The sequence below is a fragment of the Mauremys mutica genome, chromosome 1 (assembly GCF_020497125.1).
Source record: "Mauremys mutica isolate MM-2020 ecotype Southern chromosome 1, ASM2049712v1, whole genome shotgun sequence".
NCBI lineage: Eukaryota > Metazoa > Chordata > Testudines > Geoemydidae > Mauremys > Mauremys mutica.
Window position 1 is genome coordinate 25,907,238 of NC_059072.1, and position 27,738 is coordinate 25,934,975.

Sequence of the window (27,738 nt, forward strand, 5' to 3'; positions counted from 1 at the left end):
GCTCAAATGAGCACTAATTCATTTGTGAGTGCTTATGTCAGTAAAAGTCACCATCTAGCAATTGTTACTGCACAATTACCCCAAATACATTCTATTAAATATTGGGGATAGTCGGAGGATATGTTAACTCTTGGCAAAATATGTTTTTTTGATGGCAACTTTTGTGCTTGTATTTTCAATCTCACTTAACAAGTAAAAGACTCGTGATTTTAACACAGAGTTTTTCAAACGGTGGGGTGTGCCATATTTGGGGGGCATGGAGGAATGTTTGGGGGGGGCGTGATGCTCAAGGAATTTTTTACCTTTTTTAAATTATTATTACATAACAGGGACATGACATTGACAATTACACACATTGAAATAGTATGAGTAAATATTTTGTGACTGATTTACTCAGAATGGACTTTTTTGGCCAATACAAGGCTGCTGGCACATTACACAGGAGTGTGTTAAAATGTATTTCATTATCAGTCAATCATCATTTCTATAGTAACAACTACCTTTCTTGCCTTCTGGTTTAGTAAATCATATTTTGCCAATACAACAAGCAGTTCTGAAGTGCTTATTCCGCTGGTGAGTTTGATATTTTTTGCAAAAAATGGATCAGTACTTATTGCCAAAAGGTGGTAGTGTTCTGAAACAAAAGGCAGTAGCTGAAATGGCTAAAGTAAAAAAATCTGCAAAATCAAGAAAATATGATGATACATATTTGAATTTTGGTTTCACTTCCATTGCAGTTAAGGAAGAAGAAATTAGGCCTCAATGTGTAATGTGTGCAGTAACTTTAGCAAACGTTTAGCCAACAAAATTAAGATGACATTTAGAAACAAAACATGGTGATCTGGTAGGAAAAAAAAGAGATTTTTTTTCAAACAAAAGCTACAAGAAATTAACTAACAAAAAGAACCCAATGAGAAATGTGGTATCCACTCCTGCAAGTGCTTTAAAAGCATCATATCAAGTTGCGTACCACATTGCTAAAAATAAAAAGCCATACACAACTGGAGAAAAACTGATTCTCTCAGCAGCAAGTGACATTTGCAGGACAATGGTTGGTGACAGTGCAGCAGAAAAGTTTTAAATGTCCCTGCTGTCAGACAACATGGTAAGCCGCCGAATCTCTGACATGTCAGAAAATATCAATGCACAGCTGAGCTCTCAATTGCTATCCAGTTTATTTGCAATCCAGTTGGATGAAGCAATGGATATCTTGAAAGAAGCTCATTTAATTGCTTACCTTCAGTACTCTCATGAAACATCAGTATTGGAAGATTTTTTTTGCTCTGCAAGCCAGTTAAGATGCATGAAACTGGATCTGAAATGGTTAACATTTTAAATGACTTCCTTACTTCTCACAAGTTGAAGTGGGAAGCCTGCATCAGAATCAGCACGGAGGGAGCCCCTTCTATGTCTAATGGGTTTGAAATTACTCCACATATATCGTGGACTTGTATGATACACCGCGAAGCCTTTGCAATTGGAAATATGGATCAGGATGTTCTGAGTTCTGCTATTAAAATTGTAAACTTTATCAAGACACAGCCTACAAAGGCTCTTTGCAATGCGTTGTGCGGAAATGGGAGCAGAGCACGATATTTTGTTGTTTCACATGGAAGTCAGGTGGCTATCAGGGGGAAAGTGTTGCAACACGTTATGAACTGAGAAACAAAGCTTGATTTTTTTCTAATGGATTTGAATTTCAGCAACGCAGAGACACTTTGTGATCCTTACTGATTGTGCTTCTGGCTTATCTTGCTGATATTTTTGACAAACTGAATTCTCTAAATGTCCCATTGCAAGAAGCGGAAAGTACTATTTTTGTCCTGTACAAGAAGATAGTGTCATTCAAGAGAAAGTTGGATCTCTGGAAAATAAAGATCGAAACTGGTTTAAGCATTCCATTCCCGTTGTTAACCTGTGCTATTGACAAAACAGAATCTGAACTCTTGAGTGTTGTAGAGCCAATCAAGAATCACTTGACTTCTAGAGTGCTTCACAGCACATTTTTGTAAACTGCTTATTCCATGTTTATTGGCCTCACTGCAGGGATTACAGAAGACCACACTATTGGGTTGATCATTTTTCTTCACGTTATCAGACTGAGTTTAGAATGGCAGCAGCTAACCTTAAGGGAACCCAGGCTAGTGAATGATGCTTCATGGAAAACTTTTCAACATTAAAGCAGATTCTTATTTATGGAGGGTACTTTAGAAGTTGAGGACCCAAAGTCCCATTGAAAGTCAATGGAATTTGTTCTCCTAAATCCCTGAGATGTTTTTCAAAATCTCCCCCATAGCCCCAATGTCTTTCCTCAAGGCACAACCTGTGTCAACAAGCTATGCACTTGGGTGTCCCATGGAGAGAGAATTCTCTCTCCCGACTGGAGACTATGGAGCCAATAAAATAGAGCATCTCCATAGCCTCTGTACGCTTCCTGTGCAGTAGTGGCAGATCATTTCCCCGGCCCCACTTGTAGCAGAGTTAGGGACATATGCATATTAGGGCAAGTGAGTTACTGTGGAGTACAGCTCCACTGCCAGATAAGGAGAGTAGACTTTCACAGACACTTGTAGAACTTCAGAGACTTCTGTAGCCTCCACATGCGTGAGAGGATTTGGCCTATTGATGCACATATGTGAAGTGGTTTTGTTCCCTCTTTCTTTGTTATCTGAAATATTTGGGAAAAGCTGATCTTTGTTTTGAAGAGCTTATTTTTTGTTTACTGCTTACATCACCACATGGTATAGAATTCTAGTACACTGTTAGAAAAGGAAAAGACCCACTGTTCCATCAGCAAATGGTTGGGTTGAGTAGGCTTCATCCTAGACTACAAAGAACTAAAAAGTAGAACTGGTCAAAAAAAAATTGATGGGACAGTTTTCCTTTGGAATATGGTGTTTTGACAAAATCAAAATGGTTCACAGGAACGTGTCAATTTCCGCATAGTTTCCAGTGGAAAAGTTTTTAAACTATTCAAAATTAAAAATTGAGTATTTTGTTTTGTTCTGACTTTTTCATTTCATCTTGTCTTTTATAATATATTAATTTTAATATTAAATTTACTATGAATATATTTAGTATATATTTAATATTTTATATCAGTGTACTGACATTCTCAAATAAAAATGTTTTGAGATAGATGCTTTGATGTTTCTAATTAAAAATATCTCAGAATTTCCATTCTGCCAGGTATTTCAAGATTTTACCTGTTTGCAGGACAAAAAACTAAATTTCAAAATGCCAGAATGTCCCACAAGATGGAAATTCTGTATTCTGACCAACTCTAATCTTAAATTACAAATACCCTGGCACTAAAACTGATGTTGCCAGATGAATGGCAGTGTAGCTGTCCTGACCAGGCAATTATGATTTTTGGTTCATTACAATGGCTGTTTGTATCCATACCCACTGCTGTTTATTTTACTTTTTCCCCCTGGAGAACTGGATATTATGTTATATGTTAACTTCTGGAGCCCATTTTGTGGTAAATTTCTGAGGAGCTTAGCCTTTCCACACCTTTATTTTTCCTGGAAGGTTCATACAATATCAGGGTTGGAAGGGATCTCAGGAGGTCATCTAGTTCAACCCGCTGCTCAAAGAAGGACCAAGCCCCAGACAGATTTTTGCCTTAGATCCCTAAATGGCCCCCTCAAGGATTGAACTCAAAACGCTGGGTTTAGCAGGCCAATGCGCAAACCACTGAACTATCCCTGCCCCATACGGTGTATTGCTCCATATTCATGAAGCTGTGTGCATTCACAAAGACTGACTAATGGGGAAATCTCTTTCTACTAGTGCCATATTCTGTCCTCTTATAAGAAGGGATATTTCAGATCATGACCCGTTGTGGCACAGCAAGTTTCTGCAGGCATCATACCCTTAGCTCCCTCAGGATTCAGAAATAAACCACTTGCATCCAGAATCTCTGAACATTATTCCCTTTCTCTAGCGGCCTAACCAGGGCCGGTTCCAGCATTTTTGCTGCCCCAAGCAGCGCAAAAAAAAAAAAAAAGCTGCGATCGGCGGCACTTCGGTGGCAGCTCTACCGCCACTACTTCTTTCTTCAGCGGCAATTTGGCGGCAGGTCCTTCCTTCCGAGAGGGACTGAGGGACCCGCCGCCAAAGAGCCAGACGTGCCACCCCTCTCTGTTGGCCGCCCCAAGCACCTGCTTGCTGCACTGTTGCCTGGAGCTGGCCCTGGGTCTAACATAGTTTAATCAGATAAGAGCTCCCTCTTAGATTCTGGGTCTTCCCAGCCCTCCTTCTTGCAGCTGAGGAGATTTTAGTCCTGTTATTCCTGGCCTGTAGATTCTCCCTCAGGATCAGGGGATCTCTCAACCCTTCCTCCTTCTTGGAGCTGGCTTAAAATGCAAAGCCTCACTATCCTTGAACCAGGAGTCCACAGCCACCTTCCTCCACTGGGTTATTATGCAAATAAAACACGCTTTTCAGATAAGGAGCCCACAGCTCTCATAGACTTAAGGTCAGAAGGGACAATCATGATCATCTAATCCAGTGGTTTTTCAACCTTTCCAGACTACTGTTCTCATTTCAGGAATCTGATTTGTCTTGTGTATCCCCAAGTTTCACCTCACTTAAAATCTACTTGCTTACAAAATCAGACATAAAAATACCAAAGTGTCACAGCACATTTTTACTGAAAAATTGCTTACTTTCTCATTTCTACCATATAATTATAAAATAAATCAATTGGAATATAAATATTGTACTTACATTTCACTGTATAGTATATAGAGCAGTATAAACAAGTCATTGTATAAAATCTTAGTTTGTACTGACTTCACTAGTTCTTTTGATGTAGCCTCTTGTAAAACTAGGCAAATATCTAGATGAGTTGATTTACCCCCTGAAAGACCTCTTTGTGCTCGATTTCCACCCCCCGGGCCTGGCCCTCCGTTGCCTCTGGCCCCGCCCTGCATTGCCCTTGCCCCACTCCCATTCCAAATCTTTGAACTGGGAAATGGTTCCTGATTTTGATTGTATTTTTTGTGTATTATATTATTGAAGATCGCCTCATCCAGGGGGCAGAAAAGAACTGCCCTGGCTTTGGTCACCCTCCCCCCACCCCCCAACAACCATGAGTGAAATTAACAAGGATGCCAGAAATAGCCCCTAATCCCACGGTTCAGACCATGGAGTGAACAGCTAAGTTTAAACTGTTCTTATGCAGGCAGCAGGCTACGTGGGGAGGCTTCTCCCTTAGCCAGTCCCCCTGCTCCCTGCTACAAGCTAGAAGGGAGCCCCTGCAGCCCCTGCTGAATGCAGGGGTCAGAGGAACGTGGAGCCTGGCCACGTCGGGCAGCCTGGCTGGAGGAGGAGGAGGGATGACAAGGAGAAAAATGTGACAGTGAGTTTTCAGTTTTTCAGGCTTATTCCAATAGTAAAGTTTTATTACAGACAGTGCTGGTAGTAGTAATAGTAGCTTTATTTTCTATATCTAAGTCAGGCAATGGGAAGGATCCATGAAGTATATAGGAGAGGTGGGTTGCTTGTGTTTGGACTGAATGGGTAAGAAATGTAACTTACTTCCACCTTGGCCCCGCCTTTTCCATATGAGGCCCCGCCCCTTCCGGGGAGGAGGCAGGGGGCAGAGTGGGACCCAGTAGAGCTGTATTTTACTTTCACCCCTGTGTATATCCAATCTTTTGATGTTTACTAATGAAGACTAGATGTCCTTCTGGAGTGTGCTTTGGTCAAAAACTAGCTACTGTGGTATACATGAGGCCTGTGATACGCAGGGGGTCAGATTAGATGATCTAATGGTCTCTTCTGGCCCTAGAGTCTAGAAATCTCTGAAAAACTGAGTATAGAACATTGAGCAGCCTCTGATCTTTTCACATATAGCCTGCTTGATCCCCAGAACTAACACTGAGTGAGTGGTGTGATATGGGGGAGCAGCTCAAATATCCAAAGGGGCTGGCCCAGGGTAGGACATTAGCCCTGCAGGGCAGGGGTGAGTGGGGCAGTGATATCACAAGGGCCATTTGCAGGACCTCAGCTTATTGGTCAAAGGAGGTCGGAAGGTGGTGACCTCACAGAGAAACCCTGACAATGGCCAGACAGGCTGCAGAGCAGGGGCACTCTCAGAAACCGCTATGGCTTTGCTATAGCAAGTCTCTTCTCGAGGACTGAGAGAGAATTCAGGTTCCCATATGTGAACATGAGGAGGAGCCTCTTTCGAGTTTTCTCCTTTCCAAGTACTAATTTTGCTAGAAAACAGGTGTCCCTGTTGGGAAGGTAAGAGCCTCAGAGAGGTTTGGAACCTATTCAGCCTGATCCATCTGGTGCCGGCCAAATTCTAGGCACAGAAGTCACTAGGTTAAGGGGGCAGAATTTTTTCCCAGCTAGGCCTTTTTCTCCTTGAATCACTGGGGACATTGGGGTTTATCTTTTGGTTTCCCTTTTCCCTGCTTTCTTCCCTCCACCAGTGAGGAGGGGGTTGCTCTCCAGCCACAGGCTGCGGATGAAGCCCTGCTTTGGGGAGGCTAGCCTGCTGACCACGCCCCTTCCACCTGAGGCTCCGCCCCCACATGCCAGAGCCTCGAACCCCCCCTCCATAACAGGAGGAGCTCTGAGGGCCCCCCCCCCACGACTGGAGGAGTCCTGGTCTGCCCACCCCAGTCACAATGGCTGCTCCCCCGCCAAGTGCCAGTCCGGTCCCAGCCACACTGGGCCGAGCCAACACTACCCCCTGAGCCGCTGGGCTGGCCCCGGCCATGCTGGGCTGAGCCACCATCCGGGCCAAGCACCGGGCCAAGTCACTGGCCACCTGAAGTGCCAGGCTGGCCCCAGCCATGCCAGGCTGAGACGCTGGCCAACCCAAGTGCCAGACCAGCCCCAGCCATGCTGGGCCGAGCTGCTGGCCAGCCCCCTGCACCCGGCCAGCCCCCCGCCAGCCCCAGTGCACGGCTGAGCCGACTCAATCCTCCGCCAGACCCTCCTGCCCACCGCGGGCTTGCCGCATTCTCTCCCCACTCCCCTGCCTCCCAGGAGGAGGGATGCAGCGAGCAGCGGCAGGTGGGCAGCAGCAGCACAGGCAGTGGGGGTCTCAGGGAAGGGGCAGTGCCACCGCGGCCCAGGGGTCCGGCAGGTCTGCAGTAGCTGCGCCAGGGAAAGTTTGAGAGATAAGAATGGAAGAGTTCTCTGACAGTGATCCCCCCGGTATCCTGAGCCATTCTTTGGGCCATGTGGTGAGAACAGGAGGGAGACTCAGGACTTTGTTGTTTTCTTTTAAGACCAGGCAAATAAGCCATAATCAATCATATGCTTGATGAATTTTACTACTTCTCTCCATTAATTTTCTCTGAGCAGCTCATGATTCCCGCGAATGTTCTAGTTCTTCTCAAATACTTGCTGAATAATTACTATGAACAGTTGTTGGTCTGTAGCTTTTTTTAGATCAACTTTATTTTGATCATTCAGTGTATGAAATTCAAGATTGATGGTTAGTGTGAAAGTCTAGACTCCTGGGTCCTATTCTCAATTCTGCCACCGAGTAGCTGTCTGATGTAAGACAGGTCCCTTCTCCTTTCTCAGCCTTAGTTTCTCCCTCTGTCAATTAGGGATAACAATCCTCTCATACCTACCTCATGGTGGGTGGAGGTTGGGGAGCTTTGAAGATCTCTCAGAGCGTTTCACTAGTAGCAGTCTATAATATTAGGTGTCCTATTATGTTGAGTCATTGCAGATTGTGACGTAATGCAGTAGAACCCCATTTATCCAACCAGGAGCGGCAGGTTTGTATACATTTTGGTGGTGCCCAGAACAGTTCCATGTCCCGTCCTGCCACCCTCACCCCTCCGCCTTGTAAGCCAATATATATTTTTTAAAATAATGTAAAAATGGATGGAAAACAGTAAGTGTTTAACAGTTTCCCTATATTGAACAATGTGAAGGGGTGTGGTGGGATGAGGGCTCTGTAGTGTGGCTGGGGGTAGGGGTTGGGGTGTGGGAGGAGGCTCAGGACTAGAGTAGAAGGTTAGGGTGAGGGCTGCAGGTTGGGGCCAGGGATGAGGGGTTTATGGTGCAGGAGGGGGCTAGAGCTGGGGCAGAGGGTCGGAGTGCAAGGGGGTGAGGGCTCTGGCTGGGGCCGTGGGTTCTGGGGTGGGGCAGGTCTGGGGATGAGTTTGGGGTGCAGGCAGGCTGCCCCATCCCTTTCCCCTCCGGCACACACTCACCTGACACCGTCACTGCATGTGCTCCTAGGGGCCGGGTCCCTCTCAGGTGCAGGAAGCCCCCTCACCTCCCCTGTGGTGAGTGCCAGGAGTGGGGGAGGGGAAGGGCTGCCATCACATGTGTGCCTCCTCCCTCTACAGGTGATGGCTGTGCCGCCACTCCCGCCTGCTGCTGGCGCCACTCCCTTTTGTAGCCGGTGAGGGAGCACAGAGTGCAGCTGCAGGGGGGCAGCCGCCTGCTGCCCTGGCGAACATTGGTGGAGCTGGGCCCCCGGGCCCTGAATTTGCTGGAGCATGGGCATCATGGGCCCATATAACTCTCAACCTCTATGTCCACTCCAACCCTCTATTATCCAGCTGTCCATATTAACCAAACCACCAGCGCGCACAGGTCCAGAAGCAGGCAATTTCTACTGTGGCCGCTAGATGGCGCTGGAGCCTCACGCGTTCCCTTCTCTGGATTATCCGAATTTTTTATTATCCAATCTGGCCTGGTCCCAATTAGAGTCAACAAACAGGGTTCTGCTGTATAATAGCTGAAATATTCTATTTTATTTAAATTTTATGATTTTTAAATCATTAAGAGGAACAACTACTTAGCCCAGACTGAAGCATCTTGTCTAGTTTTCTAGATCAAAGTGTCTCCTCTTTGTGTGCAATGAGACAATTTAACAGTATGTGACAAACAGGAGATGCTTTTGTTTTGCAAAAAAGTATTTTTGCAAAGAATTTTCATCCAAATTGATTTATGATTTCAAAAAGCAAACTTGTTTAATCTTAATGGGATTTTCCAGCAGAAAACAGTTTCAATGAAAATTCTCCCACCATCTCAATTCCTGGGCTCTGTCCCTGCCTCTGAGAGGTTTGTTGTTTGTTGGTTAGAGCAAGTCCCTGTTTCTCCCACATCCCTGGTGAGTGCCCTTACCTCTGGCTTATTGGGTGGGCCTCCCTCCCCACACACCCCAAAATTCCACCCTGGACCTGAGGAAACCTTTCAGATGAAACTTTTGTCCAAACAGATCCTTTCCTATGAAATTTTTCAATTTGACACACTGGCATTTTGCAAATATGTTTTGTTGAAAAATTCCAGACCAGCTCTAGTTTGGAGTTTAAAAGCTGTTCGTGATTGTGACGTGCTTTGGTAATGATCGCCATGCAAGTACTTAGATACATCCCGGGAACAGCTATCTTCTTAACTGGGCTGTCTTGTTACAGCTCACTGTGCCCTGTTCAGCTGCCACAGCATAGCCCGAACGAAGCATGCTCCAGCAATGCCCCCTGCTTGCCGCACCCCCAACAGCAGAGGCTTTTAAGGGGCCAGGATAGAACTGTAACATTGGCTCTAAGCTAGGTGACAAAGTCCCATATGAAGGCGAGATTGCTGCCCCTTACTATCACTGGCGCATGGAACAGTCTGGCCCTTTATCTTTCATCATATTCATCTCTAGCTGAGAACTAATCTGTGACTTTTAATGTGGATACACTTCTTCCATCTCTGGACTCCGAGGGTGTCTTTTATTTTTTCCTCTATTGGCAATGGAAAATAGAAATAAATAAATAAAATACATTCCAGATTAGAGGTAGGCAGTGTTGTGTCCAGGTACAATAGTTAAAGAAAAATACTGTGGAGAACTTGGGTTTACGGCTGCAGTTGTGCTGTAACTCATCTATGCCCCAGACTTGACATATAGTTTTCACTCTCTGTCCCGATATTTATGATTTAAAGTGTGCAATAGTAACCCTTCAAATTGTATTATCCCTGATCTCTCAAGACTGAGATCTTAAATTGAATGAGTTCCAAACCAAATATTCAGGGGAGAGGTGGGATAAACGGATCACGGGGCAGGATATGATGTCAATTGTATACAAATATGAAAAAAGTTTGACTTTGAACTCTTTCCTTCCTTTTCCACCTTGGGCATAAATCACAAGCCACTGATCTTGTTTGGCTGTGTAGAAGGGATGGCTGGAATGTACTGTGGTCAAGATACCTAAGACATGTCTATGTCAAGCCTCTACCCAGGGCCGGCGCCTGCGTTTTTGCTGCCCCAAGCAGCAAAAGAAAAAAAAAAGGCACGATCGGCAGTGATTTGGCGGCGGGTCCTTCCTTCTGAGAGGGACTGAGGGACCCGCTGCCGAAGAGTCGGACATGCCACCCCTCTCCATTGGCCGCCCCAAGCACCTGCTTGCTGTGCTGGTGCCTGGAGCCGGCCCTGCTGCTACCCTGCCAAAATGAGGCTAATTACATCAGAAATTTACATATTCTGGGCAGCGGAGTCAACACACAAAGTCCAACAAGGTACTGATTTGGAAGACTCAGAGAATTCAAGGGTGAAGCAATGACTGCATAAGTATTGTTTTCAACATTTATATGCACGGCCTACTTCTTCCTTAAACACCAAAGCAGAAGTGAAGTCTGTTTGTGGTGTACCACTTCATTAAAGATCTATAGATGAAAATCCTGGCTCAGGGAATAATAGGGATAAGCCACCACAATGCAGAGAGTACTCCAAAGGCTTTAGGCACCACCACTTGTCCTTAAAAACCCTGCATTAAAGACTTATTTGGGAGGTTAGTGGTTTGCAGGTAGTTTTAAGTGTCCTCCACGCCGGGATGAATTTTGTTTTATGGAAGAGAGCAGATTTTCCAAAAATGACTATTGATTTTCATGTGCCCAATTTAAGACACATGAAAAGAGCCTGACTTGTAGAAAATGCTAAGCACCCTCCATGTGAAAATGAGGTCCTGTTAAGGTGCCCCAAATTGGGCACTCAAAAGTTGAGGCACCCAAAAGTCACTAGTAATTTTTTAAAATCTTTGGCCTGTGTAGGCACATACTGTATATGTGTTATCAATTATACCATTGCTTAGACATCTTAAAGGCAGCTGGCTTGAACCAATAATGAAACTGAAACAGACAATGACCCTGTTTGTTTTGGGGTTTTTAGCTTGTTAAGCATTATTTAGGTGGATTATATAGACATGTTTAAAATATACTGACACAAGACATGGTATCGACATCTTCTCCGAAGTTATGTTTGTTGCAATGCCAGTTTTATTGTAAAAGAGAAAAATCAATACAAAACATCATGAAAAGGAATTTGGTGTTGCAGAAGTTTGAAAGAAAAATGAAGTGAGGGCGGAGCTAAGAACTAATTTTGAATTGGTTTTAAAACAACAGCTTCTGGGAAAGAGGAGGCTTATTTTCCTTTGTCTTGTAGCAATCGGCAACCTTATTAACTTCTGCTGCTACCGCTAACTGTCCAGCTCTGTGCGCCTGCAATTTGTTCTTCACTGATTGACACAGAGAATTTATTCACCAGTACAGCTGCAAGACCAGGCTGGTGATGAAAAGCTATGAACCCTATAGAAGTTATGTAATCTACTCCCAGTTAGACAGAAATCCAAATTATTGTTGACTATCCCCTTTGAGGCTATTATTAATTATCCTAGAAAAATGGTTCTAGATAGATTCAAGATGTTATGATCCAGCTTTGCATTTAATCAAGCTGACCCTCCTCTGTGAAGGCCTCCTCTTTTTTATTAAGTGCCTGTACAAGCAGAGATTTTTTCTCTTGTATACTCCAGCCCCCTCGCCGCCAGGATGAATGAGAAGCAGAACATCACAAGGAACTTTACAGCTCTGCAACAAAACAGTGGGAGGATCATGGATTTGATTCAGAGCCTCTTGAGGCCCTGCAGTTTTGTCTAAGTTCAGCTTTCAGATTTTTGAGTTCAAACAAGAAAGTCAAACCAAAAACACAGAGTTGCCCAGTTGGAGGAAAACCAAAGAAAATGTTTGCAACCCACTGTGAAGCAAGGCCATGAATTTTATACAGATCTATAACCAAGCAGACTATTTTTAATGTACCTGTAGTAGTGTATAAAGTTTAATTTACCTGTATAAAGGTTTGGAGAACCCGTGAAAGATCATTTGAGGATGTCAGACATAATAGTGGCATATTAAGAAGTAAATGTCTGTTTTGTTGTTGATTTATTGTTTCAAAATAGATTACCTCTTAAGATTTCATACTTAAGCACACAATGTATATATGGGGTGAAACTGGATATTATTGCCCTTAAAATACTACAGTAATGGGCCACAACACAGCATTTTGAAATAGAGCTGTGCAAGCCTGTAAAACAAAGGTTCATTCCATTCTTGTGAAAGAACAGATTTATGTGGGTTATTAGTGTGAAACAGTTCAGGATCAAAACCTGTTTTCTCAGAGCTCCTAATTCTGTTGTGAACTCATTGGTAAACTGTGTGTTTGTGAACAATCATATGGCTATGCATGGAATTGGCTACTTCCCTGGAACTTCTACAGAAGTGAGACTTTTGGCTATAATGGAAGATGCTATGTTAATTTTCCCAGAGATGTTTTAAACTTGAAATTCACCATCAAACAGTAGCTTCACAAAATTATTGGATAGTCAAGCAAGAAAAAAAAAGTTAGTAAAAAAGCATCGGAGAGTTGGCAGATATAAGATTTCTAATAAACTACTGCTTGGTTTTTAATGCCAGTACATAGCTAATTTAATTCAAACCTTTAAACTGAACTCTACTGTGAGCTTTAGTGGTTTGGACCATTATTCTAGAAAACCACAGTATTGTGCCTGCATGTGTTGTAACTGTTTTAGCCAGGGGCTGTTCTTTGGTGGAACCTGAAGGCAATGTCTGGGCTTTAATAACACATGCTAACATTTTAAACTCCTGTATTAGACCTTTTATCGTGTTTATTAAGTTTGTCAGAAAAATTCTGTAAAGATGAAATAACAAAATTAAGAGAAAAATGTATTCTTTTAAACATATGTTTATCCTTTGATATGAAGAAAGGCTGAAAACAATGTACTTATACATTAAAGCTGGTCAAACATTTTTGACTAAATTTCTTTATGTAAAAAAATGCTGCTTCATCTAAACCAAAATGTTTTGTACATATCTGTGCCAACAAAAAACTTTGTAAGGAAATTTAGGTCCAGCATAGAATTACTTATCAGAAAGAGACTGACTCTAGCCCAGTGGCATTTTTCTGGGCTCTGAGACACGCAGGTTCAAGTCCCTACACTGCCTGATTCAGAGCAGGGACTTAAACCTGGTGTCCCACAACTCACATGAGCACTCTAGGCAATAGAGCCAACTTATCTTTCATGACAAATTTTGAAAGGTCTCATTTTCATTCTGATTCAGAAAAACAAATTTTGAAATCTTGAAATTTTCACATAATGAAATTGTTCTTTTCTGGCCACCCCTACTCTACATCTTAGCTAAACTCAAGGGGACATTTAGCAATGCTATTTGAACCAGGCTTTGTTTTATGATTTAGAATGTTCAGTCACTGTCTCTCTGTCTTCTTCCACACGACTTTTCCAGAGGCATTGCTGTTGTGTGTAGAGTCCATGAGTAATAAGGCTGAAGATGTGCTAAGGAAAAGCAAAAATCTTGCACCAAAATCACTGCTCTGCTATGGTACTGTAGTCTTAGAATCTCACCTGTCTGCAGAAAGAATATCTTTTGTACAAGGACTCATTTTTATTCAATGGAATTGACCTTGCAATGCAGGAAATGAAGCTCATAAGGAATTTTAAAGCTCCAGGGTAGCATGATTAAAAACCTGTTTACTGGTGTCTGCAAGGCAATTCATCCATAGCATATCTCTCATGTCCACTATTAAAAGGATGTGACCATAGCTGTCAGTACTATGGCTTATGTTTTGATTAGCAGCACTTTTGACTTTAGTAGAAGTTGTGGGTGCTCAGCACCCCTTGGAATCAGGCCATAAATCTGCAAATTAGATCAGGTTCCTTCCTTGTTGAAAGAGAAGAGGAAAATCAATACTCTGTATCTACTGAGGGTGACTATCTAAAAATCTGCAGAAAATAAAGTGTCAGTGGCAGGAGTATGGGATCAACTTCCTTTTTCATAGAAAATGCCACCAGGTTATACAAAGATACAAGGTGGATGCAGTAATATCTTTTATTGGACCAACATCTGAAGCTGTGATACCAGTCAGCTCTGTGTTCTTGGAGAACCAGGGTGCAGTATCCAGCCTGACTCATGAAAGACATCCCCCCCCCACTCCAGCCTCTACTTAAACCAAAACCCATCAGAGGAAAAAACTTGCAGAGAGCAGTGAAGGGTGTTGGGAGACACACCTAGACCCCTCCTGACAAGGGAAACAAGATTAAGACATCTCCATTAGCATACAGAATGAAGAACAGAGATAACTCCCCTAGCCTCATCTGCATGAGAAATGGGACAGGGAGACATCTCAATTTGTATACAGAATGGAGAACAGAGAACCGCACTGAACTCTGGGACCAGAAAAAGCAGGGAAGCACTGCATCATGGGAATCTCTGCTCCAGATGCTAATGAACCTAGGCCTGACCACACCCAGCTCAGCAGTTATCAGACCAATTCCAGTAATGAATCCTTGACTGATATCCAAAATACTGAAGCAGCCTAAGCAGCAATGAATCCTGTGGCACCTTATAGACTAACAGACGGCAGCATGAGCTTTCGTGGGTGAATACCCACTTTGTCGAAGCAGCCTAGTTGCATTGTGAGCTCCCTGGAAGAAAACACCACCCATAGCCAAGAGTGATCAGCTTCTATTGTCTAGCCTAAAGAAAACCCTTGAGTCATCAGCTTACCTATAAACAAAACTAGTGTTCTCCCTTGAACCATTGTCCTTTCTTTACAAAAATCCCTACTCATCCTCCACTAAGTGTTCTGATGCTTAGATCCAAACTATGCATCAGTTCCACTGGGACTCCATATTCTCCTGACTGATCGTGCTGGGGACTCTGCCTCTCTCCTGCCCTCACGACCCTCAGCTACCACCATTACCTGGGAACCCCGACCAGTTCAAGCTTCAGGGAGCAGTGAGATTCCCCTTCTTTCTCTCTCTCTGTTTTCCTCTCTACCTTAGGTATTAACCTTTAATAATGTAGGTTATGTTGGTTTAGCCTCCTTGTGTAGTTATCACTATTATTCAATAAATAACTTTTATGGTTAAGTTGGTTGCTTCTCTCTCTCTTGCTGAACTTTACTCTTTTGTGTTTTTAGCTTCCCCCATTCACTCTACAGCAACACTTCTTTTACCTAAGCTAAAGATCCCTGCAGCGCCCAAAATACTGTTGGGTTTGCTCATCAAGTAGGTTACTGCCAGGACAATTGTGATGTGAGAGTGGGGATAGGGACATGCTGAATCTGGGATGCATAAGGGTTAACAGCTTGAAAGTGCTGCTTGACCTAGTCCATGGAGCCCAGGGGCATATAAGGAGAGGCAGCTTGAAAATGCTGCTTACTCCAGCCCAGTGAGTCCAAAGACATATAAGGGGTCAGCTTGACAGTGCTGATTGACCCGGGCCGCTCAGACTTGCTCTGTTAATGTATGTGTGGATGTGTATGTGTGTGTTCATCTGGTTCTGGGGCTGAAGGAATCCAGCCCTAGGGAACCTAGGTCCTGCAGGATAGCTCCATTGGGAGGGGACTTGCAGAAGGGAGAAGTAGAGCTCCATATGAAAACACAAGTGACACGAGCAGTACATTGATAGAATTACAGAACACCCCGCCCTCCCCAGAAGAGTAACCCGAATAAATGAGCATACCGCAAAGTAACGGACAAATCTGGTAACAGCTGGTCCAATAAAACATATTACCTCACCCACCTTGTATCTTTAATATTCTGGAACCAACATGGCTACAACATTGCATACAACAATGGAAGATAGTGCATTTTGCCACCTGCAATGCAAACATGAAGAAAAAGGAAGCAAAACTTAACATCAACATCAACTTCCTTAGCAAATGCAATAAACACATCATCATCTCCAGAGGACTCAGACTATAACCATCTGACCACTATGTACAACTCCAAATGTGCAGAACAGCTCTGCAAAAGGACTTCAGAAAACCTGAGGAACCATTTACTGCAACTCACATACTCTATAAGGGATCAGCTCAAACAAGAAATCATCACACACTCCCACACACTGTAAAGAAGTTGGTCCCTCACTTACCTTGTATCTCTAATATCTTGGGACCAACACAGCTGAACACAACACTGCATACCAGGTTATTCAGTTATCCCCAACCTTCATCATCCTGCAGGTTGTCTCTAGTGCATATTTCATGTCATATTTTATATCTCCAATATCAGAACTTCCACAGCTAAACCATCAGCACCAGCCTTAACAATGAACTTCCTGAATCCTGTACATGTAAAATCTGAACTTTAACATCACTTTTTTCAATTTAATTTAACGTTTGCACTTAATGCAACATATTCCACAATAGTCTTCCATGTAACTAGCTACAGTGTTCTGTAACAAGCACTGCCACACAAACTGCAGGAGTCATCATGCCTGAATGCAAACAGGAACTAAAACCTTGACCTTTCTTCCAAGGTGAAGTGATAGGAGGGAATGGTCACTGCTCATTTGAGTTAAGCAGCAATTTGCATGAGTGAATTCGAAGGGCCTATTTACACAGCAAAATGTACCATGCCAGGACATCATGCTATTACATCACAATGCTCTAGCCATGTATTTTAACATCCTTTGCTCTTGCCTGTGTGAATGAGACAAACCCATGTTATAGACATGATATGGAACTTTGTTACAGCCCTGAAGCTAAATTCTAGTTTCAATTATCAGTTGAACTAATTAATATTAATGAAGTTACTCTGTATTTATATCAGTGTAAACAACAGCAGAATTTAGCCTCTGGTCTTTACAGGGCTATAACTCTGTGCTTTAACATAGCTATTCAACAAATGGCTTATTTGACCATTTTTCAATGTATAGATTGTTCCTGAGCAGCTGACTGTGACAACAAAGACGATTCCCTATTCATAATATGCTGTCTGGTTGGTCACCTTAGTCATTTGGTACTGTTCCCTGTGATTTTATATATATATGCTGTGTACATATATGTATGAATGTATGTAACAGCATCAGTGGACTTGGTGGATCAGTGCTGTAACTTGAACCTACCCCCTCAGGACCATAGACAAAACTGCTATAAAATTAATCATCTCTTGACAGACTTTGGATTTTAACCTCTCATCAGTATATTAATTGTACTGACATAGCCATAACTGGAATAACCCATGGAAATCACAGGGTTGAGATAGGAGAAAAGACTACAGCAATGGAGTCTCCACCTGCTTTGTGGGAGGTATGGAAGATGGACAGAGTTCAGCATCTAATGAGGAGCAAATTAAGCTGAGGCCTCTCATTGTTGTGAAATGATACTACAGTATGTACCTCAGTTGGAATGAAACAAATTGATTTCCAAATGCCGCGAAGTGGTCCTCCCTGGCTGCCTCCCCACAGCCCTAATACCTCTTCCAGCCCTGACAGCAAGGCCTCTGCCTGGAGCTCCCTCAGCTCCTCCTGCCCTTCTCCAGCACTGCGCTGTCCAAGGTACTCTGCTCTTTCAGGCAGGCAGGTCCATCTCTCTCCAAGGCTGGAGAATCTCCACCACTGTACTTCAGGACTTGCACCTTCCTGATCAGCTCTCAGCCCCAGCTCTCTCCAAGGGCTGGCTTTTAACCCTTTCTGAGCTGGAGCAGGGTGACCACCCTGCTATGGGGCCACATTGAGAGAGTTCTGGTAACTTAAGCTACTATGTTTTATAAACCACATTACCACCATACAGTGTTGGTCTTTGTCTCCCTTTAGCAGTCAGTCTACATAAGGCCACGTCTACACTACCAATTTTTGTCTACAAAAGTGATGTTGACACCCAAAAGTCGACATAATAAAAATCACAATTTTGTATTCACACTTGCTGTCTTTGTCAGCAGATCGTGTCCACGGTGGGGGCACCATCATCGACAATGTGAGCAACACACTGTGGTTACCTATCCCAGAGTCCTTCTGTCGCTAGGTGTTATGGGACGATGAAGCAGATTGCGGCGCATCTTGGGAAAGTGCTAAATGTCCCATGATGCATTGCTTTTGGTCCCAGCACTCCATGGGTTACAGCTTTCTTTCACGGCATTTTGTCAATGGCCCTTCTTTGCTGTGTACCCCAGCATCTTTGTGAGAAGGGATGGATCCCACACTACTCTCCTATGCTCTGATAACTGTCATGAAGACATCGCGGATGGCAGCGCAGTTAATCATGAAGTTCCTAACTGAAGAACACTCACAGGCACCTGACATTCTGCACAATATGGATAGAAGCAACTTTAGATTGCTTTTGGCATTCACATAGCAGGTGCATAGGGTAGACCGTTGCTTTTGGGCTCATGAAACAAGCACTGAATGGTGGGATCGTATCATCATGCAGGTGTAGGATGATGAACAGTGGCTACAGAACTTTTGGATGGGAAAGCCACCTTCCTGGAACTTTGCACGGAGCTCGCCCCAGACCTGCAGCACAAGGACACCAGAATGAGAACTGCCCTCTCAGTAGAGAAGCATGTGGCAATTGCTGTGTGGAAGATGACAACTCCAGACTGCTACCGGTCGGTCGCAAATCAATTTGGAGTGAGGAAGTTGACTGTTGGGGCTGCGTTAATGCAAGTGTGCAGGGCAATAAATCGCATCCTGCTACGAAGGACCATGACTCTGGGAAACGTGCATGAAATAGTGGAAGGCTTTGCAGAAATGGGCTTCCCTAACTGTGGAGGGGCAATAGATGGCGCACACATTCCAATTTTGGCACCAGACCACCTTGCAATGGAGTACATCAATAGGAAGGGGTATTTCTGCATGATGTTGCAGGCACTTGTGGATCACTGTGGGTGTTTCACTGACATCAACGTGGCATGCTCTGGGAAACTGCATAATGCACACATCTTCAGGATCACTGACCTCTACAGAAAGCTGCAAGCGGGGGTCTTTCTTTCCTAACCAGAAGATTACAGTGGGGGGTGTTGAAATGCCCATAGTCATCCTGGGGGATGCTGCATACCCCTTAGAGCTGTGGCTCATGAAACCTTACACGGGACACCTAGATAGCAGTAAGAAGCGGTTCAACAACAGGCTCAGTAGGTGCTGGATGACAGTTGAATGTGCCTTTGGCAGATTAAAGGTGCACTGGCAATGCCTTTATGGCAGATTGGACCTCACTGAGGATAATATTCCCATGGTCATAGCCTTATGCTGTATGTTGTATAATCTCTGTAAAGCTAAGGGTGAAAGATTTGCTCAGGGGTGGAGTGCTGAGGCAGACTGCTTGGCCACTGATTTTGAGCAGCCAGATATCAGGGCTGTCAAAGGACCCCAGAGGAGAGCTATTCGAATCAGGGAGGCTTTGAGGCACCATTTTGACAATGACCACCAGTAAGATATATCTCTGTCTGAGTTGCTTCAATGTCACATTACATGTAGTTTTCCTAGGTGGCAATGGTAACATTTGGGGCTTTATATTCCTGTAATAAAGTGATTAAAATGCCTGTGCATGTATTGGCAGTGCTTGCAATCTCACCGTGTAGAAAAAAAAATAAAGATGATTCACTGCTACAAAAGTTCCTGAAGGCCACATCTGGTGAAGCACAGGGGACAATGCACAGAAGTGGGATTGTTAAATTCGTGCACAGCGTTGAAATATTTATGTTAAATACACCTTTTGCAACATTGACATCACTTTCTCACTGATGCTAGCCAGGCACACATCTCAGAACACCCAAAGCATGGTGAGTGTTGACGGGGTGTGTGCTCCACATGGGTAAAAGAGCACACACTCTTTGCACGGGGCATGGTGCAGCAGAGCACACAACTAGTAAGACCATTTGCACACTGTGTCACTAATTTATACAATATAGATTCCACTGTGGCTAGTCATGTGTAGATGGCTTTTGTCCATGCGCCTCCAAAAACAACAGAATCAAATATATAGCTAGTTGAATACGTGTCTTTCATGTGCTTTACTTACTTCCTTTGCTACTCTTCAAATGCTTATCTCTTAATTAAACAAGGTAGCAAATTTTCTGTGATGGAAGGTGCAGGACTGACAGCTCTGGCTGAAGTGCTCTGTTTCTCCATAGAGCATATTTAGCATGGGTTATAATTGTGCAAGTTTCCATATGCTCCTCAGCCCTGACCTAGAGTGACCTAGTGGTGATAAGGGTAGTTCAGCATCCATGTGCACACAGCCCTTGAAACCTTCATAAAACAGCCAACAACAGTGCCAATTATTGCAATTTTTTCTGGATTTTGTTTTTGTTATACAGACGCTTGCTCATGAGGATCTAGACTGAGACTATCAATCCATTCACATGGGCAAACAACTGACCTGTTGTTCCTGGCCTGGTCTGACCAGTGTATATGGAAAAGTTTCCAGGTTTTCATATGCTACAGTTTATTTTCTTTTTTAAACAGTACAGTATAAACTAGAGCATATGCTATTTCATAGCTGGCATAGCTCCCAAGTCATGAAGGTCTAGTAGTGTCCTGGGCCCTTAGTTACCCCTCATTTCGAGCCTTTTTCACTTTTGCACAACTGTCATTGAAAGGGTAGGTGGAGAAAAGGGAAACATATGTATTATAGATAAGGCCCTACCAATTTCACAGTCAGTACTGCTACCCTTCTGCACCCCTGACCACGGCGCTGCCTTCAGAGCTGGAGAGCATTGGCTGCGATCCCAGCTCTGAAGGCAGAGCCACTGCCAGCAGCTACATAGAATAAGGATTGGCACAGTATAGTATTGCCACCAGGGATGAAAGTAACTTACAGCACCTACCGGTACTGCCAGAGTCCTGAGGGGGGCGTGGCCTCATCCAGAAGAGGCGTGGCCTCTCAAGATTTAAAGGCCCTGGGGCACTGGCTGTGGCTGGGAGACCCAGGGCCTTTAAATCAACCAGGGACTCCTAGTTGAAGAGATGGCTGGGAGCCCTCAGGGCAAATTAAAGGGCCTGGGGCTCTGGCTGCCGGGGGGAACCCCGGGCTTTGAGGGGCTGGGGCAGGGATTTAAAGGGCCCAGAGCTCCTGCCCCTGAGAGGAGCCCCGAGCCCTTTAAATCCTGGCCCCAGCCCAGCTGCCAGAGCCGTGGCCAGGATTCAAGGGCTCTGGGCTGCCCGCAGCCGCGGGGAGCTTTGAGCCCTTTAAATCCCAGCCCTGCCCGGCCACTGGAGCCGTGGGATTCAAAGGGCTCTTGCTTCATCACAAGCTTCAGATATTTTTCCAAGATTATTAAAAGGACATTGTCAACCACTTAGGCTCATTTAAATTTTGTAAAATAAAGTGCTGTCATGAGAGGGTTGGCGGTATGGGGTGTGTGTGAAATTTACAAAACCTGATCTGAATATAACTACAAAAGAAGCCAATGAAAGCAATTTTGTGTTGCTTATTTTAACCTATGTAATGAATTCCCTGAGCCTTAATGTTGGGATCAAGGAGACACGGAGTCAAGAGGTTTGTTAAGCAGGCGTCCCGAGCTCTCTTGAGCTGGGTTTTTATTAGTAATTAGAACAAAGAGCATGAGATCACAGTTACTTGTAACATATTGATTGGTTCACCCATAGCCATCTCCCTTTGTGCAATATATCATAATTGGTGAAGGGACTACGTAAGCTATTGGAGGGGCTACGTGCACTATTGCCTAGTCTGTGCTTAATCAATAACCTGAGCATTGCTTTACCTTAAGCCAGGAGTAAATGTAATAAACATGTGTGTGGTTTGCCAGCACAGCATGTTTCACTACATCTCCCCCTTTTTGTTTTTAAGCAATTTGCAGGCATAATGAATGCTCTGTTTTGTATTAAGTCGTTGCCAAGGGCAGCCTTGGACAAATAGGCTAATAAGTGAAGGAATACACTGTAATATGCAGCAACAAAGTATTAATCCTGCAACTATAACAATAACATATGCAAACATTTGCTTTAGCCAGGATAGGTCTGGCAGCCATCCTTGTATGGTCGAACGTATCGTGCAGGTACCCAGAGCGGGCCGCTTGGTGTTGATACAGCTGCGTAACCGCGCCCCCAGGTGATTAGTGGCACAGGTTCGCTCCACTCCGGGCCAGGTAGCTGACGATAGGTTACCTTTGGAGCAGGAAGAACTTCGGTCGTCTGATAATGCCGTTGTGCCCTGGTGAAAAATTGAGAATTGAAAGGTAATAGATTTAAATGATTGAGTGTAAACAGTACTTGAGCCAGCCATTCTTCCTTTTCTGTCAGGCTGCCGGGGACAATTCCCCCTTTTTGTTTTTGCCGCAGGAGGGCAGTTTTTAATGTGCGATTAGCTCGTTCTACAATGGCTTGTCCTTGGGAATTGTATGGGATGCCAAAGGTATGCGTGATTCCCCATCGCGTGCAGAACGCTGCCATCGCTGAAGAGCAATAGGCTGGGCCGTTGTCAGTTTTTAAAGCTGATGGCTTTCCCATCACTGCAAAGGAACGAATGAGGTGATTACAGACGTGTTTGGCTTTTTCCCCTTTTTGTGGCGTTGCCCATATATAGCCAGAATAAGTGTCTATGACTACATGCAAATAGGACCAGGGAGCTAATGGTGGGAACCGAGTGACGTCCATTTGCCACAATTGGTTTGCACCTAGCCCCCGAGGATTTACCCCGATAGCGGGTCCTGCGAGGTTTCCAGTACACTCAGGGCACTGCTGAATAATCGCTTGTGCATCAGATAGTGGTATGGAAAATTGCTTGGCCAATGCCCTAGCATTTTGGTGATGTAAGGAGTGACTTTCCATAGGAGAGCAGGGGAAAGCCTTTAAGGCGTTATCAGCATAGGCATTGCCTTGCGAGATTTCTCCGGGGAAAGGCTGATGACTTCTAACATGTGCGATAAAAAATAGATGTCGTCGGTGACGTAATATCAGTTGTAGGGAAAGAAATAAACCAAGCAAATTATTATCCAAAGATGCAGTAACACAACTAGAAGCAATATTACTAACAACATTGGCAGCATACAAACTGTCTGTTATGAGGTTAACTGGTTGATCAGAAAATGTGTTAAAGGCAAGAATTAACGCAGCTAGCTCCGCACGCTGAGGAGAGCGTTGCGGTAAGGTAAACTGGGATTTCCACTGGTCATTTTTCTTCCAAGCAACCACCCCTCTGGAGGGGCCACCATCGGTGAAAATGGTAAGAGCTTCTGTTATGGGAACGGGAGATACCAAGTAGAATACTTTCAGTGGAATATGCTGAGCAACTTGGAGACGAGGATCCTTGGGAGTATGGTAAGTTACGGACCCAACATAATTGGCTAGGGCTATTTGCACCTCCTCCGAGTGCATACATGCAACTTCCCAGGTGGCGATGGGGATGGGGATAATAATGTTTACTAAATCCATGGCAAACAAGTTTAGTGCTCGATTGCGTCCTTTAGTGATTAATTGAGCAAACATTCCAGACAATGGGACGAGTGTGTTTTTGTGTGTGTGTGGTAAATACATCCACTCGAGGATAAATTCTCTCTCACTTGTATGTTGAAGTAATGCCCCCATGAATTGCTTAGTGTCCCCAAGAATGATTAAGGACGGGGGCACGTCAGGTACTGCTCTATCTACCCACCTTTCTGCCATGGCTTCGTTGACCTTATGCACTACCTCCCGTTGTTCGTTTGTTAGTGATATTATGTCTCCCGGTTGCTTTCCTAATTTTAGGGCATTAAACAGTGGAGTTAGCATAGAAGTGGGAATCTTGTAATACGGTCTTATCCAATTTATGGATCCCAGAATTTGCTGTAGTACTACATATGTTAATTTGTTTGGCAAGGTAAGTTTTGGAAGTATGGGCATGGAGTATGCTGCAAGCATTTTATGACCTAAATATTGAAAAGGTTCAGATTCCTGTATTTTTTCCGGGGCTACTACTAGACCCGATTGACTTAAGATATCCGTTAACTCACTTTTCCATGTGGTGGGTAGGGGCCTACCGGCTATTAAGATATCATCCATATAATGGTATACAAGTAGCTGTTTGAACTGATTTCTGAAAGGTTGAAGAGCAGTGTTTACAAAATACTGACACATGGTAGGGCTATTTAACATGCCCTGGGGTAACACTTTCCAATGATAACGTGTTGTGGGTTGGGCATTGTTCAGGACTGGCACTGTGAATGCAAAATACTTTCTATCCTTTTCCTGTAACGGTATTGTAAAGAAACAATCCTTTAAATCAATTATTGCCACCTGGTAGTCATAAGGGATTAAATTTGGATTGGGGAGGCCACACTGCAGGGGGCCCATTGGTTCTAGTATTTTATTAATTTCCCTCAAATCGTGAAGGAGCCTCCATTTTCCTGATTTTTTCTTAATTACAAAAACAGGAGTATTGTACGGGCTTGTAGTATGCTCAATGTGTTCATCTTTCAATTGTTGCTCAACTAATTGCTGCAAAGCTTCTAATTTTTCTTTAGGTAATGGCCATTGTTCTACCCAGACTGGTTTATCAGTTTTCCACTGTAACGGAAGAGCCTGAGGCTTACTCATCTTCCAAAATCAGTTTCGCCCCTATCTGTTCTAACAAATCTCTTCCCCAAATGTTAAACTGTAAAGGCAATATGCAGGGTTGAACATATGCTATTATGGGACCTTGTTCCTGGGATTTTACCGGTAACCATTGAGAGCTCTTTTTAGATGCTTGGCTTCCTCCTACCCCGAATACCGCAGGGGCTATCTCAGAGGGCCATTTAGGTTCCCAATCCTTTTCAGCTATGACAGAAACATCCGCCCCTGTGTCCAACAAACCGGTCAGCCACTTACCTTGGAGGTTATACTTACGTTGAGGTTTGTGCAGGGATATTCGGTGTACCAACGCCGCCACCTGTGGGTGAAAGGAAGAGTCGCTGTCGCCTTCAGTACGGGTTGATCCAAAGCCTCCTGTACGTGTTACCTGTGATTTTTCTCCAGGGAGCTCATATGGCAACAGTATCATTTGTGCCCAGGAGTCCCCTCGTCTTAAAGTAAAAGGCAGGTGACTCCAATACTGAACATATATTTTTCCCTGATAATCAGCATCAATCACTCCTGGAACTACCATAATTCCTTGTTTGCTTGCTGATGACCGAGGGAGTATAATGCCCACCGTCCCTTCAGGAAGGGGCCCTTTTAATTGAGTAGGCATTAAAAGAACTTCCCCCGGTAAGAATGAGGATTTTTCTTCTTGATTATACAAATCTATTCCAGCACTGCCGGTCGTTGCCGGTTGCGCCCTAGTCAATTCTTCCGCCCCCATTGTTTTTCCGGGGCCCGGGGAGGGCCCGATTACTGGTTTCCCTGCCCCAGTCCTGATCGACATTGATTTGCCCAATGATACCCCTTGTTGCATTTAGGACATTTTTTGGAGGGCCTACCCCCTTCCTGGGGTCTTCCTTTATGTGCTCCCCCTCCGGGTGCCCTACACTGGCTTTTAAAGTGACCCGGTTTTTTGCAATTAAAACAATTTCCCGTGGGTTTATTACCTTGTCTTATAGCCCCCGCCAAAAGAGCCATAGCATGGGTTTGACTACCGACATCTGCGCAAGCCTGAATCATGTCCGCTAAAGTGTACGAGGGGCGATGTATTATAGATTGCAGTACCTTCTTGCAATCAGCATTAGCTTGCTCATAGGCCAGTCGCCGTAAAAGCTCTGTCTGTGCCTCCTCGTTATCGACCTGCCGCTGTACTGCTTCCTTGAGCCTATCTATGAACTGCGGATACGGCTCTGTAGGCTGCTGCCGGGTGGCTGTGAAAGACCTAGTCGGTTTCCCACTTACGGGAACCCTTCTGAAAGCTCTCATAACACTAAGTTTAGTACGAATATATGTATCTGGGTCTAACTCCAACTGTCCCTCTATAGTGCTAAATTGGCCTGCTCCATAAATCTGGTCAGGCGTGGCAGCTGGGGTTGAGTATCCCACAGCAGCTAACCTAAACTCACTGTCCCACACCATATACTGGGCGGGGGTCAGCACCATACGAAATAAGTCTTTCCAATCTTGTGGAGCCATAATGTAGCCATTTCCAATTCCTTCTAAGATGCCTGCCACGAAATTAGACCTGATGCCTGTCTCCGTGATAGCTTTTCTCACTTCCCTCAGTACTGTATACGGTAGCGCCGTCCACTCTCTGACGGCATTGCCCTGTGCATCGACTCCTGCCGCTATAGGCATTAACATGGGCAACTCTCCCTCCCACTGATGTTCTTCCTCCAAATTCAATTCCCCCGTCTCACGCGCCAACGCAACCGCCGCCCGGACGCAGCCCCCACGATTCCCCCGGAAACAAGGCTGATCAGTTCCTTTATTAATGGAGGGATCCGAGGGCCGCTGCCCCGTATCCGACACCGCAGGCGCTGGTGGTAGCACCCGCGGGTACGGAGGCGGTGTTGTCAGCGCGAGAAGCGGGGCGGCAGTGAGAGACGCCTGTGGCCCCAGTTTTCCCACTGCCTCAGTACAGCGCTGCCACATGAGCAGGTGCTGTACTGCTGCTCTCGGTGTCTCAAAGAGCTGTGTTCCTATCTTTTGCCAATCTGCTTGCTGCAGGGACCCCTCTTCGGGATACCAGGGGCATTGGCATTCTATTTCCTTAACAAAATCCTCTACATGCCGCAGCGTAACCGCTGGGCAACCGCTCCCCTCAATGAGCTTAAATAATTCCTTAGCATGAGCCTTTTGTGGCACTGATAAATCGCTCCCCATACTCACGAGTGGCTGTTTCCAGCGGGTGCACCTAGACTATTCCAGTCGGATGAGCAGGGGTCCTCGGGATCTGGTGTATCACGTCGGGGTCACCAGATGTTGGGATCAAGGAGACACGGAGTCAAGAGGTTTGTTAAGCAGGCGTCCCGAGCTCTCTTGAGCTGGGTTTTTATTAGTAATTAGAACAAAGAGCATGAGATCACAGTTACTTGTAACATATTGATTGGTTCACCCATAGCCATCTCCCTTTGTGCAATATATCATAATTGGTGAAGGGACTACGTAAGCTATTGGAGGGGCTACGTGCACTATTGCCTAGTCTGTGCTTAATCAATAACCTGAGCATTGCTTTACCTTAAGCCAGGAGTAAATGTAATAAACATGTGTGTGGTTTGCCAGCACAGCATGTTTCACTACACTTAAGATCTGTGCTGACAGCGGCTTTTATAAGGCTACAGAGAGAAGCAATATGCCTGGCCCACAACGTACGGACTCTAAATAGCAAAACAGAGACACTGAGGATCACGACACGGCGCTGCTGCTAAGAGCCAGATAGTCACAGAGAAGATTTTTAACTCAACAGGAAACTCATCCTGCTTCGCCCTTTTCATTCGGGACCGCGCAGAGCCTCGTTCTTCTGCCCACCAGAGACCTCCGCAGCCCAGCAGGTCAGGGCGCCTGGTCCCGCCAGCGCCGCGCACACCGCAGGCCTGCAGCCACCCGCCCCCGCGCCAGGCCCGGCCTTCGCCGCGCCCCCTCCTGTGCCCCCCCCGCCCTGTGACGCTCCCGCCGGAAGTCGAGACGCGCGGCCGCCCCGCCTCTTCTCTAAGATGGCGGCGGCGCTGAGTGCAGGTTGCCTGGCGGCCCGACGGCTCCTCTGGGCCGCGCCTGGCCGCCGCCTCGTGCGGGGCTCAGCCCCAGCGGCCCGGGTGAGTGACAGGGATC

The 27,738-nt window shown here is 44.9% G+C and overlaps 1 protein-coding gene and 1 long non-coding RNA gene across 3 annotated transcripts in view; one reads left to right on the plus strand and one right to left on the minus strand.

Moving 5' to 3' along the window:
• The first annotated feature begins 6,120 nt into the window (after positions 1–6,120).
• Positions 6,121–27,738, plus strand: part of PMPCB (peptidase, mitochondrial processing subunit beta) — a 33,381-nt gene continuing 11,763 nt past the window's right edge. Inside the window, exons 1-3 of one of the 2 annotated variants that reach the window (XM_045029862.1) lie at positions 6,121–6,258; positions 20,388–20,497; positions 27,377–27,461. In XM_045029862.1, the coding sequence (XP_044885797.1) occupies positions 20,433–20,497; positions 27,377–27,461 (150 nt within the window). In that variant the 5' untranslated portion in view covers positions 6,121–6,258; positions 20,388–20,432. Of the gene's footprint in view, positions 6,259–20,387; positions 20,498–27,376; positions 27,462–27,570; positions 27,723–27,738 lie in introns of those variants that run through there. The other variant, XM_045029872.1, reaches the window with a different exon arrangement.
• Positions 21,765–26,961, minus strand: LOC123377241. The gene is made up of 3 exons (XR_006582142.1): positions 26,800–26,961; positions 24,895–24,937; positions 21,765–22,243 (listed from the first exon to the last, which is right to left on the minus strand). It is a non-coding gene; the product is annotated as an uncharacterized LOC123377241 (long non-coding RNA).